Source organism: Sciurus vulgaris, assembly GCF_902686455.1.
Source record: "Sciurus vulgaris genome assembly, chromosome: 11".
NCBI classification, from domain to species: domain Eukaryota; kingdom Metazoa; phylum Chordata; class Mammalia; order Rodentia; family Sciuridae; genus Sciurus; species Sciurus vulgaris.
This window is the reverse complement of record NC_136472.1, coordinates 91,480,191-91,494,068: the sequence shown is the minus strand read 5'-3', so window position 1 is coordinate 91,494,068 and position 13,878 is coordinate 91,480,191. Positions and strand designations below refer to the sequence as shown.

Below are 13,878 nucleotides of genomic sequence, written 5' to 3'. Positions count from 1 at the left end.
TTGATTGAAATAGAACCACTGTGGATAAATCTGCTCACATTCTGCTTTGTAATAAATACTCACAGGTGTCTATCTGAGAACAGAGTCCTAGGCAAAAATCACATGTCAACACAACACTGGGCGTCAAAACTTCAGCAGCTGATACAAGAATATGCTGTATATGTACTGCCTTATATAGAGGACAGTGTTTAATTCTGTGAAGAAGAAAAGTTCCATGACAAAGAAACACCTCAATCACAGCATACATGACAATAACATGCTCTTAAGTCTAACTCGGTTTTAAAGAATACCTACCAGATATTCATACTAACGAATATGCACTTACATCTGTCGTGTATGCAGAAACGTGAACACATACGAGGCATGGCAAGAGAACAGCCTTCTAAAAAAGAATCCTCTAGAAGCTGCACATTCTGCTGAGTACTGTCCTTCCTTGAATGGGCACTTTGAGAGGCTCTGAATCCAAAACTCATTCCAAGACACTATAAGATCGTTTTTTAGAAACAAGAATGAAGCGACTTACTTTAATGGCTATCTTTATTCATTCACCTGTGCTGTCAACAACTTGGGATTATGTCTAAAACTTAAATCTGTCTTCAAAGGATAAAGACTCCTCACCTCTAAAAAGAATCAAAGGAACATGCCAGGCCCCAAAGGTCTCTCTAACAGAAGAGTTCCCGAAGTGTTTTCATGACTTAGACAGCACTGCAGTCATGATGACATAGTCTCTCAAAGGGACCCCTTTCAAAGGAAGGTGGGGTGAGATGAAACACTTGGATTTTCTGCATATTAAATTCTACTCACAACCCTAGAGTCATACCTCATATGTAAGCACTTACATAAACACATCTTAATATATCATTAAATTACTAAATAAGAAAAGTGTATACTTCTTAAAAGGAAGAGAAAAAAATTGCTCATTAGTTCCAGAAGAAATTCTTTTACTGAAATGCTGACCTTTGCATGCTCCCAGCTGACAAGTTTCTGGAGACTTCTTAATTATTCTGTCCATCTCTGTGGAGCCACACACCAGAGGCAAATGCACTGAACAATCCCCACATCAAATGAAAACATTTCAAACACATTGATTAATTAGCAGAAAATAAAAATCAAAAAGAAAAAGTAAGTCAACATTTATAAAGGATATAGCACGGTTGCCTCAGGTTTGGGGATGTGGAGAAGCTATTGGTGGATTCTCTGGCTTCTCAAAGCCTTTGCCATTTAAAAAATACTTGTGATCTCACTTAAAATGGCCACAAGGACTCCTTTGCCTAAGCGGTGTGCAAGGTCATTCAGGAAACACTGAGAAACATGCTCCTCTTTGCTCCAGTGCAGACATGGAGCACGACTTTGGTTTTGGGAAGCATACCTCTTTGCTCAGCATAGGTCTCTGCATTCTCCACGTGAGCTGCCTGCCTTGAAATCTTTTAAACTCCATCTCTTCTTCACTGCCTCCTAGGACCCCAGCCTCAGCTGTGCTTGTGTACACCTCTGGGTTTCTAAAGGCTGCCAGGGAGGACAACTTCTTATTCCCCCTGCACTGGCATAAAGGCATTTCAGTCACTGCCTCTTGAGGGCCCAGGTGGGAGAGGCCAATCCAGGTGGAAATGGATAGGAGTAAATGGCTGGCTTTTCTGCAGGGACATTCTGAAAGCCTCTTCCCTGAGCAACAGAATCACAGCATTCTCTCTTCCAAGTTCAGAACTTATTTGGAGCGACTGTCTGGATATCTATTCCTCCTAGCCCTGTAGACTTAGGCACAGACAAGGGTTCCAAAGGGTGACCCTCATGGGACTGTAGCCAGAGGGGCTTTGCCATCCCTGCCCTCCCAATTAAAGCCCAGGTGGAACCAGGCAGTCCTGCCCTGCAGGCTTGGGGAGAATATGTGAACTCCACACTGTCACTGGCCACCAGGCTGTGGGAAGCAGAAGGAATGCCAAGAAAAGAAAATGCTGAGCAAGTGTTCTGTACATGCTGTGATATTTTTGAAAACAATGTTTTTCCTGGCAGCTTGATTATATGAACTCACAGCAGTAATAGTTCTTATGTACAGAACTAACTAGTTAGTAAATGTCTAGTAAACCCAACAACTTCAAATATTTCATCTCATACCCTGGCAATACAAAGAAATGACCCAACAACCCATTCGAAGATGAAGCCAAATTACTCTGGGATACTTTCATGCAAAGCCAAAGTTTTTGTTTACCCTTCACCTGGAGACACGACCGTCAAGTTCTATGCTCAGATGCCCCTGGGAACTTCTGAAAAAGCCAGAACTCCAGACAACATGGAAATATTTTTTATGTAACCAACTTATTTATCTACAGTACAGGGGATCAAACTAGGCAAGCACACCACTGAGCCACAGCCCCAGTCTGCAATTATTTTTTAGATACATTTTGTATCTGTGCTTATAATAGAACACAAAGATTTCCAAATATGCTGGTGTTTATGGGCAATTCTAGGAGTTGTGGGTTTAGTCCTATTTCTTAGGCCCTGAGATGTGCAGCAGAGGGGTGTTTATGTGTGTGTGTGTGTTTGCAAACACAAAGACAGAGAATCCAGATGTAGTGCTGCTGGTCATGTTTAAGGCCAGGCAGCTGTGGTCTCGGCTCCTCTTTAAGCCTTTGTTTTAGATCTAGCTTGTCCTGGCTGTGAGGCTTTGAGAAGAGACTTCACCCTCCTGAGCCAGTTTCTGCATTCCTGCAATGAGTAAACTTGTTCCTGCTTCTCAGGTACAGTGCTCACATACAGTCAGTATTAAAAAATATAGCTAGCATTCTTCCCAAAATCAGATGACGGAAGACACTGTACAGTACCTGAAGTCCCTCTGTCCTGCAGGCAAGCTAGCTTTCAAGGAAACTATGATGCTGAAAGGGCTCTGGCTTGGCAGGAGGCCTCCCAGAGAAGAACAAGGAGGGGTCGTACTAGGTTAGGAGAAAGAAAAGATTGCACAAGCAACACACAACTGTAATTGAAGCCCTGGAAAATGGTCCTGTCTCCATCTGTGTCCTGAAAAATGCTTGACAATTCAGGAGGTCCCACAAGAGCAAACCTCATGCCCAAGAATGTCAATTTGGTATTTGGAATATGCAGATCAGGATTTGGGGGAAAGTGGGCTCTCGGTCTTACCTATTGCTGGGGAGGCAGCCTAAGTCTGGGGTGGCTCAGCCAAGAGAGTGGAGCTGGCAGAGATGACTTTACATCACTGGACACTTTGCTTTCTGGTCTATATCCAACATTTATTGGCGTCTATGCCCAACATTAATTGGGGTCCAAATGTCCTTAAGAGAGTTAGTTGCCATTAACCTCATTCCTGTGAAAAGTGACAGAACAGAGCCTGGGGTGGGATCTTCTGCCCCACCCCAACCCTGGCCATGCTCAACGCTTTCTCCACTGAGGAGGACTTCCAAACACCAGGTCATGGGGCCAGCTCATGTCTCAGAGCTGCCTCACTTTCCCACTATGTAGTATTTACTCTGAGGCTCAATGTGAGACTAGAGGAGAAGCAGGTAGCACAAAGCTCAGGACCCACCCCACAGCAGTGCTTGGAGTGTCAGCTCCCACTCACTCTGTCATGTCAGATAGCTCAGAGGCCTGCTGGGCAAGCCATGGATTTCCTCCTTCCCCTCTGGCCCACACCTCTCATCTTCCTTCTACCGCCTCAGTGTGTGGATGCTCTAACTCTGCCCAGGTTACACTGTGAAGATCAGTTCTAAATAAGCTACCCAAGCAAAGTTTCCTGAGTAGTGTTGTCTTCAGTGTTCATTTAAGAGATACTTAAACAAATCTTAAACTTGTTTCCCCTTGCCTGCTTCTCCAAAGGAAGCATGAGGAAAGGGGCCTGGGAAAGCATTGATCCGGCTGACTTGGGAGAAAGACTCAGGACCCTACAAGAGCATCTACCACCTGATGAGCTTCCCCTCTTGTCTAAGCCAGCATCTTCTCCATCTGGAAGGGAAGCCAGTGCTGCATGAATATCACAGCAGAGGTGCAAGAGGCCCACTTCCTCACTCACTCCTGGTTCTTGTCCAATGGCATTTCTGTCTCACTTTGGATATACTACCACACAACTGAAACCTTGAAAAACCTGACCACATTGTATATATACTGGCCTGACAGATTACAAAGTAAGTTCATGGCAGAAGCTGAGGCAGAGAAGTCTGCAGGCTCAGCAACAGCCAGTAGAGGAGTGTGCCGGGAAGAGGAGAGTGGTGAAAAAGCTTGTGAGCCCCAGATACAAGAAAGCAGTACAGGGGTGCCTGGCAAAATTCCCCAGGCTACCAAGTCAACTGTTTGTAAACTGTCATCCATTTTCTGCAGAGCTGTCCTGAAAGTCTTACTCTAGCAGAAAAATGGTATGGATATGTCAGGTTCCTTGCAAGAAAGGTGATGTGAGACAAAAAAGTCAGCGCCATGATCTTGATGCAAGATCTCACAGTGACCTATGGAACCCTCTGTCCCATCAAAGCTTCCCTAGCTGACCATCAGCAGGAGATGCACAGGTGCAGCCCACTGTGCAAAGGTGGAGGAAGCAGCTGGGGAGCCAGCAGGTGGCTTGTCCTACTGGCCATTATTAGACATAGCAAGAAGGATGACAGGCAGACACTACTGTCCTAAGTCCCATACCTAAGTAAGGCTGCCGCGTCTTAAAAAGAAAGTAAATGAAAGAACTACAAAAAAGTAAAAACTGAAAGAAAGTAAAGCAGAGAGAAACTCAGAGAAGTGAGGGAAGATAAAGACCAAGATCATAATGTTCCCATCCTGTTTAGAAAACACTGCTGAATCCAGAAAACCTAAGAAGCCCATAAATCTCCTAAAGATCCAAACCAAAGAGGTAATTAGGTGAAGCCCGCCTTTGAAATTCTCCCTGATCTTGGACATTTCTTCTCACTGCCAAGCCTACACACACTCATAGGACACCCCACAACAGCAAGGGGACTATATTATATCGAGATGGGCTCTAGAGATTTCTAGAAGGTTCTTCTTAAGCCAAACATGCTAAGAGGCAAGGAGAATGGGGATATTCCAAGGAAGGCCCATGTTCAGGTTTTCCTGTTCATAACCAGAGATGGGGGTACATGGAGCCTTCCCAGGAGGTACAATTTCTATACAATAAAAAACTCCATTTCCTATTTCTTCTTAACTTTGTTTCCAAACCTACATGCATCTTCTCCCTTCTGTTATATGCAATAAAAATTCATAGCATTCTCTTCTCTCTGCAGTCATGTAGGTCTCTGGTTTTTAACATTTGTAAATCTGAAATCTTTATCAGTTCACATCATTCCTGGTTTCCCATCTGCAACCTTCCTGATCTTTCTTTTCCTCTGCCACTCTCCTTGTTTTCCATAATTAAATTCAGCAGGGATGACAGAGTTAAATGAGAACTTCCATCATTTCTCCATCAGGGAACTCGGGCTTGTGTAGCAAGCTGCTGACACGGCCTCTGTGCTCCGGTGACTTCCCGTGGCCAGGAGAATTCTCTGCCAAATAGAGGGGGAATAACATTAGCATTCCTCAGAAAGAACAGGGGTTTTTTGAGCTCTCTACAATGAACTCATTTTCAAATGCTGGGGCTCACCTAGGACTCTCACTCATCACAGAGTATGCAGGAAAGGCCTTAAGTGATCCATCTTACAGTGGAAAAATGCTGAGTGACTGGACCAGGATTCAGATACAAATAAAAACAATGAGGATGTTGATGGAAGAGGATTAAATGGAGAAGATGACACAAGGCCTTAGTGCAGGGGACCACACACCCACTCTCCCTCCATTCAGAACCATCAAGCACTCAGTACAGACCAGGTACTTCTTACACATTCCATTTCTTACTTGGAAAATCACATCCCCAAAATTACATCTGCAAAAAATGATAACTAACTGTATTTGCCTGTCCATTTTGAATGGTGAATATAAAAATCACACTCCCTTGGAGGAAACTTATGTCCCAAGGAATTCCCACCTCCTCCAAAGAATTCCTGAAAAGGGCTGTTCCCAGAACTATGATTAGTCCAAGGCCAAGTCTACTCTTCCCCTGGACACTTCTGGACTCACTGCAAAGTTCACCTAAGCAACTGAGTTAACTCCGCTTCTCTTTCACTCAGGATGTCTTCCACTGAGGCCTGGATCCTTGGCAAGTTAGTGCCTTGAAGGCAACATCAATGAACCTGGGGCCTTTGTGGACCTGGAGCCCAAGACCAGTTACCAAATGTACAGGAGGGTACTCACACCCTAACATCCCTCAGAGGGGCTGTTCTCACCCCTTTTGGGGAAAGGCTAGTCAGAAAGTAAACATTTCATGGTGCACTGCAGCTGTGTGCTCATTTTACATGGTAATACCTTAGGAGTGTCTATACACATTTTATCACCATGATGACCAAGAGCGTGCACAGCCTAAGGGTGCCCGGAGGACCATGATAGGGGGAGAGCCCATGGTGCTCCTGCTCCCTCTCCAGCTCAACAGGAACCTCTTTCCTGGACCCACACAGCTCTGTGGGTCTCAGATATAGAAGACATACCAGGTTTCTCTGCAGTCCCTTTAGTGGCTGGGTGCTTCAGGACAGGGCTGTTGGAAGGGGTGGTGCTCAGCCTGCCGCGGTTGGGGAGCGAGGCCATGTTGGGCCACAAAAGTTCAGTGCTCTTGTCGGTCTGGGTGCTGCTGTCCTTGCTGCCCGTCTTCGCATGGGCGCTGCTGGCTGACGTTGTGGAGGCCGCAGGGGACAGTGCAGAAGCTGGCGGGGTTGGTAGCAGAGGGGCAGAAGCATGCTCATGGTGCTCTTTTCCTAGCAGCAACCCTGAGAGCAGAAGAAGAGCCTTTTCAATGATACTCTTTTCTTTTTAAAACTAAACTTGGAAATTATTTCCTTCTTGACTGAGGATTGCTTCATTCGTTGATGGATTCATTAACCAAGCACTTAATAGGCATTTTTTATGACAAACACTGAGGGAAGAAAAATGTGAAAGACAGTTTCCTCTCTAAAAAGTTGTAGCTTCAGCCCAGCATGGTGGCACACACCTGTAATCCCAGCGGCTCGGGAGGCTGAGACAGGAGGATCACAAGTTCAAAGCCAGCCTTAGCAACGACGAGGCACTAAGCAAGTCAGTGAGACCCTGTCTCTAAATAAAATACAAAATAGGGCTGGGGATGTGGCTCAGGGGTTGAGTGCCCCTGAATTCAATACCTGGTAATCTCCACCCCACCAAAAAAAAAGTCGTACTTTTTTTCTGCAGGGGAGGAGGAGTTGTCAGGTAAATTAGTTATAATAAAAGTCATAGGATAAAATTATTCACAGGATGGTGTGCAAGAACAAAAAAGAGATGCCTAACAGGAGACATGGAGTGAGGAGACTCCTGGAAGGCTTTCCAGAGACCATGCTTACTTACCCAACATGGCCCAGCGGAGCAGCCTGGGAGATAGTTGCTGTACCTAAGAAAAATTAAAAGGCCTCCCTGGTCCTAGACATGTTCCCACTGGTCCTCTGCTCTTCTGAATAGTCCTCAATTCCAACCTACTTATGGTAACGGATGAATGCTCTCCCACAGCCAGATTCGAAAACAAATGTCTCCTCTAGCTGGGACAACCACCGAGTCTTACACTTTATTCCCCCAAAGAGCTATGGCCCCCAGGCCCCCAAGAAGTAGGAACCAACTGGACTTCTGGAAAGGGCCACTGAGCCCTTTCCTTGACCTCTCCAGAAAATGGTGAGGCTGGGGTGGGAAAGAGGGCATGCTGGCATGGAAGAGGGTGATATGGAGAACAGAGGTGTCCATTTTCTTCAGTCCTCCTGCAAACCTGGACAGGAAGATAATTTCTATTTTAAAATATCACACACATTCAGAAAAGTGCCAGCACTCAGAACTCCAGCCTATAGGAAAAGTGGTAAGCACAATCAAGTATTTGTTCATTTATCTTGTTAAGGAGCCAGCAATTCAGAAAGTATCCTTGCCAGAGCTGTTCAAGGTGCCCATTCATAACTCGGGGCATTTCAGTTTGACCACAGTATGTTTCTCAAAATGCAATGTACCTATCGATTACTTGACTGTATGGCTGTAATGAAGAAATGATGCAGGGCCTGGGACTGAACTTCTGCCTTTCTCACAAGCTCACAGCTGATGCTGGTGCTGCTGGTCCACAGACAACACTTTGAGTAGAAAGGGCCTTTGCCTAGGTTTTCATACATTATCTCACTTTTTATTCCACAACGTTCCTGTGAGATAGGTCTTATCCTCTGTCAACAGAAGAGGAAATGGAAGCTCAGAGAAATTAACTTCTCTCAGCTAAGAAGCAGCAGGAAAGGATTCAAACTCAGTCATGCCTCACTTGGAGCTCAGCCTACACTCTTTCCACCTCACACTGCCTGTTGAAACTCTAGAGTCTGACAGCATGTCCTCATGGGGGCGATGGGTTAGGTAAATCACTAGGTAGCTTCTCTCCTGTGAGCCTCTGAGCAGTCAGGAAGGTGGACACTGTGACCTCCACCTCCTCCCAAAGCCAATCAGGCAAGAGAAGACAAACTCATATGGCACTGAATGAATGCCTCTGCCTGGACCCTTGGGGTCCCTCCCTGTTTTTGTGAGACACAGACACCAATTACAATAACAGAGGGGAATACAGTGTAGACGATGCAGCCACTCTTCCTGAGGTGGAGGTCCTGGCTCCCAGGCCTGGTTTAGACCTGCTAAATCCAGGGGAAAAGACACTAGGGCATTTGTGTGGCTGCAAGTCACAAATGGGTTTCTCCCAGGGACATTTCCACCAGAGCTGAGAAAATTTTGAACTCCTTAACCAGGGCTGCCTGAGCATTGCCTCTGCTCTCTAACTGGGCTAGGATAGCCAAGTGTCCTTGGGTCCCAGCTGCGGTCCACACACGTCCTCTTTGAAGTGCATTTCCTTTGAGGGCAGGGGCTGCTGAGGCCACCAGTGGAGGAACTTCAAACAGAGATTCTGGCCAGGAGCCTTTGATCCCCCCAACTCCGTTGGGTTCATATGGAAGCTCTTATCCCCTTTGGCACAAAGCAGCCAGGATCCTCTGGGGTCCTGTGCTAGGGAAAGCTGGCTCTGGGCTCAGTAGAGAAACAAAAACACACGCTGACCCAGGGACATGCATCAAAGAAGGGCCAGATCCCTGGAGTTGCCAGAATGCAGGGAAGGGAGTAGAGGACTTGTGTGTGTGTGTGTGTGTGTGTGTGTGTGTGTTAGCTGCCCGCTTCCTCTCCAGCCTCACTAGCCCAGGTAGTCAAGGAATGCTGCCCTCTGTTCATGAAACCCACTACTGGCTAGGACCACACTTGCAGAATTCTCAGAATTCTGCTTGTTCAACAGTACAGCAAGAGCCACCACCACAAATCCCTTACGCTTGAGAGCACTTCCTCCAATAGGCTTCCCCTACCATCTCATGTGGCCCTCCCACGCCTCATGGGGCAAAGCAAGACAGACCTGAACTCTTTTTCTAGACACTGAAGCAAAGGTCTGGAGCAGACCAGTTCAGAGGCCTGATGTCTCTAAGCCTTTTCCATTAGGACATTTTGTGTTCTAAGTGTCACCTCAAATTTCAATAATTATGACATGGGTCCACTCAAGGCTAACAACTACTCTGCTGCCATGGCCTTTAGAATTTACACAGGGCTTCCACATAGCTCATTTAATTTCTACTGTGGAAGTAGGACTGACTGATTTTCCATCCCAATTTACAGATGGGTAAACTGAGATGAGGAAATACTTAGGGAAATTCCTGTGTCCCACAAATGGCAGGAAGGGACCTTTCAATACTCTTGTGGTCTTGCTTTCTAGATCCTAGTCTGAAGGAGGATTGGGGCTCACCTATGCTGCCTTTCCAGGTCTTCTCTTCCTTCTTCTCTTCGGCCAGCTGGCTGCTGGTAAGTGAGGTCTGGCGGGAGTGTGCCCCGGTGGCTGCTGCAATGGATGGGACAGAGCGAGCTGGCCGCAGGCTGGAGGAGTCAGTCTTCCCAGCATCCTTACGGGATCGCTGCTGAAGGACTTTAATCATGGCATCCTTCTCTATGATTTTGGCATGGAGATTTTTAATACTGTGAAACAAAACAAAACAGTCTTAATGAAGTTATTTGGTTAGAAAAACTTGAAGCATTTCTCTCAGGCCATTCTGGGGACTTTAACTGAAACTCAGGGTGGAGGGTCAAGTGCAGTACAAGCCTTCAAATATTCAGAATCTTCAAATTGCATAAGATGGGTCTTTTATAAATAGATCAAAGTGCACACCTTCTCTGGCACCTCAAGAGACTGGGCCTTCTGGGAGGTGCAGTGAGAATGACCATAGCCACCTGCTAGGGACTCCCTGGACCAAGGTGCTTGGGACGACATTTAGTAGGTCTAGTATGAGGAGCAACGGAGGAGCCCAGAAACTCTAAGGCCTCAAACAGGGGGAGCTTCCAACTTGTCTGCTTCTTTACCTTCTAAGGGGAAAATGGAAGAAGGTTCTTTTCCTTCATGGATGGTCAAAAGTGGGAACCAGTAAATACCTGAGTTCTTTTCACAACTCTGAGCCTATCGATGGCTGAACCATGCAGCCTTATATTCACATCTCACCCTGACTCAGGGCTTCACAGGCCCTCAGGTGCTCAAGTGGGGCAGGCTAGTTTTATGATGTCAAAAAGCCCACTGACAATCTTGTGCAGCCCCACAGAGAATGAGTTAATCAAGTTCCTTATCTTAGGTCAAAATGTGTAAACTCTGACTCAAAAACCTCTGGATCTTTGGAATAGAATCAGTTTCTCCTTTTCAGCCCATGACGTCTGAAAAGTCATAGAGATGGATACCCAGAAATAACACGGGCATCTAAATTCTTCTGTCATTACACTTGGTCTCCATCCTAAAGCCTGCCCTGACCTGCAGCTATGCCCCTGAAAGCACAGGCACCAGTCCTGCTGCTGAGCGAAGCCACCTGCATAGGTGTGAACCTTTCCCTTCTCTCCAGGGCAGGTGAGAGTCCTTGGAGACCGCAAGCTCACAGGCATTCAGAACAGCCCAGAGAAGCAATCTTCTCTGGAAGGGCTACAGTGTGAGTGCAACAGCAGCTGATGGTCCCACTCAGGTCAGGTGTAAGCTGTGAGAGTGGTGCCCAGAGGTTCCACCGCACATGGAGGTCCCTTACGTGTATTCCATGTCCTGACACCTCCTGTTGGCCTGCACCACCTCCTCCTCCTCCTGCCAGATGTGGGCCTCCAGTGAGCTCTCGCCGTAGCTGCCATTCCTCGAGTGGTTGATGATCGTGGTGTCCCTGGGAACACAGGACATGCACTGGATAACAGGAGCCTTCTTGCTTGTTTTCAACACAAACAGACACAAAACAGGCAGGCTGGTGTTCACACTGGAACAGAGATTTTCTCTTTACCTTCTGTTGGATCTTAAAGGCCTCCCGTCTCCACTTTCCCAGTTCGTTTATCAATCTCATGAAATCCAAGAGAATGGTGCGAATACTCGTGGATGGGCAACCAAAGGTGCATGCTAACAAAATCTCTCCACGAACTCCTTCACCCACTTTCTCTTTCCTAAATTCTGGCCAATTTGCCTCCTGAACTCAACAGAACTAAGACAGTGTCAAGGGAAAGCAAAACAGAATTAAAAAATCAAATTTCCCTGCCCCTTCTAGTAAGAACTTTGCATATTAATCTACGTGGTAGGTTGTCAGTATGTAGATGGGGCACCCATGGATTTCATCTACTGACAAGGGGACGCTGTTATCATTATACTTACTTGTGTTTCTATGCTTGGGCATTTCATACTCATATCTCACTCTTGCAATCAGAGTTAAAGTTCTACTCTATATAGCACCAATGCGGCAGCTATTACAGTGATTTACGGTAAAAGTAAAAGGGTTCAGTACTAGCTTGATGCTGAGAGTTATCCTCATGGGCAGAGAACCCCCATGCTGAGTTGTCCCTTTCTGTTTCTATGCTACCTCCCTTCTTGTTTTATGGGCTCTTGCCCAGGATTCAGGTCAGTTCAGAGTAGCAAACATACTGGGTACCAGGGAAGAAAGATGAAGAAGACAGACAGTTGTACTGAAAGTTCAGTTGAGGTGGGCGGAGAGAATGTAGGGACAAGGGACAAATGTAGGTAAATGAAAAAGTAGTTCATCTGAAAACGGGGGTCTAAAAAGAACTGCTGAAAGATAACTATTCCTACCACTGATTTTGTCAATTTAATTACTCCAAATTAACAGTGATTAGCAGAAATATAATGAGTCATTTATATAACATAAGTATATCTTAAAATATACAATAATGCCTGATTCTGTGAATATGTTTCTGATGAAACAATCCAGCTAAACATTTCACATCTCTTTAACTTCATATTCCAAGGCTACAATCATATTGAAAACCTTAAAGCTCTTTTCTAGACTATACAAAAACAGAAAGAAAAAAAAAAAAAGGGCCTCTTTTTCACAAGAGCTATCAATGAATGAGCATTATTTCCTGTGGGGACTGGACAAAGCATGGTACATGTGGCCTCTCACATAGTTCTTAAAATGTGCATAGCAGGTATTGCTGTCCTCAGTGTACAGATGAAACCAGGATCAGGTGACTTTTCCAAGAACCCCCAGTTAGTAAATGGTGGCCACCGATTCAAGTTCAGAGAGTCATAACTCCCAAGTCCTCGGCCATTCTACTACATTTCTGAAAGTTTCGTTTGTCTTTATGAAGCAGGACTCAGCAAAGATGCACATAAGCAGGGCACACATGTGGATGTGATTTGAAAAATGCAAAATGTAGCTGAAAATATATTATAAAAGCAAATAAAAAAGAAAGCAAAAAAATGTTTTAAACATACTTGTGAAATTGTAAATTCAATCTACAGTGCACAGAACACATCAATTTAGGAATTAGTGACTAGAAACATTTTCAACCAATTTACTTTTGGAGAACTCACATAGAACCACACATTTAATAATTAATGCTTATACTGACAAGTAAGGACAGAAGACACAATTAGAAAACAACTTAGAAGGTAAATAAATACATTGACTTGAAATTCATAAAAAGTTTCAAAACCTCCACATGTGAAAAATAAGCTAAGCCTCTAAAATTCCTGATCAATGGCATCAAGATTCATAAAGACGGCAAAACCAGTTGGTATACAAAAATTATATTTTTGTTTAAGGATCACTGCTTATAAATATGACCCATGTACCAGTGGCTGAAAAGCCACAAAACTAATGGCAGGAAGTAGTCATTTTTATCAATTAATCTATAAAAATTCTGCATCTAGACATGAGATTAGAATTTCAACCTTTCTCAAAAATGCTTTATCTTTCTTTTCCCGCTCATTGTCAACAGAAAGGCAATGCTGACAATTCGGAGGTTTTTTTTGGAAAGAACTTTAAACTGGAGTAAGTATCTGAGCATCTCTGAGTCCAGCCCCCTCACCCTTGCTGACTGTGGGAAGGGGTAGGCTACAAAGGTGAGGGCAGTTTCCCACAGAATTATCAGATGCTTGAAAAGGGTCTACAACCATCCATTTAGGCCTCCAAACAGGGCAGAGAAGAACAGCAGGACTGGGAAAAATCCCACAGAACTACCGTTCTCTGGGATAAGAGCCATTTCCTCCTGTGCGCAGGATGGTGAACAAGATAAGGTCTAGACTCTGTGAGTGGGTGACTGTGTTTGGAGTCCGTATGGTTTTTCTCATTTACTCCTCCCTGTGCCCATCATGGGGTCTATTCTCAGACCTGTACATCCCTCACTTTTGATTGTATGGTCCAGTTCCAATCATCCCCTTAGGCCCAAGATCCCAAAACAGACTCTAATCTGAAAAATTAACAGAGGTTGAAACAACAATGATACATGAAGACCCCTGTGTCATTTCTCCAGGGTGACACATGTACATCCTCCGTCAGAGGA

The 13,878-nt window shown here is 45.1% G+C and overlaps 1 protein-coding gene across 10 annotated transcripts in view; it reads right to left on the bottom strand.

Moving 5' to 3' along the window:
• Positions 1–519: 519 nt before the first annotated feature.
• AMOTL1 (angiomotin like 1) overlaps positions 520–13,878 on the bottom strand; it is a 155,517-nt gene continuing 142,158 nt past the window's right edge. For 8 of the 10 annotated variants that reach the window (XM_079101932.1, XM_079101934.1, XM_079101931.1 and 5 more), the window contains 4 exons: positions 11,130–11,345; positions 9,821–10,047; positions 6,519–6,794; positions 520–5,483 (listed from right to left, as the gene is read on the bottom strand). In XM_079101932.1, coding sequence (XP_078958058.1) covers positions 5,377–5,483; positions 6,519–6,794; positions 9,821–10,047; positions 11,130–11,345 — 826 coding nt within the window. In that variant the 3' untranslated portion in view covers positions 520–5,376. The remainder of the gene's footprint in view (positions 5,484–6,518; positions 6,795–9,820; positions 10,048–11,129; positions 11,346–13,878) is intronic. The other 2 variants (XM_079101930.1, XM_079101937.1) reach the window with 1 other exon arrangement.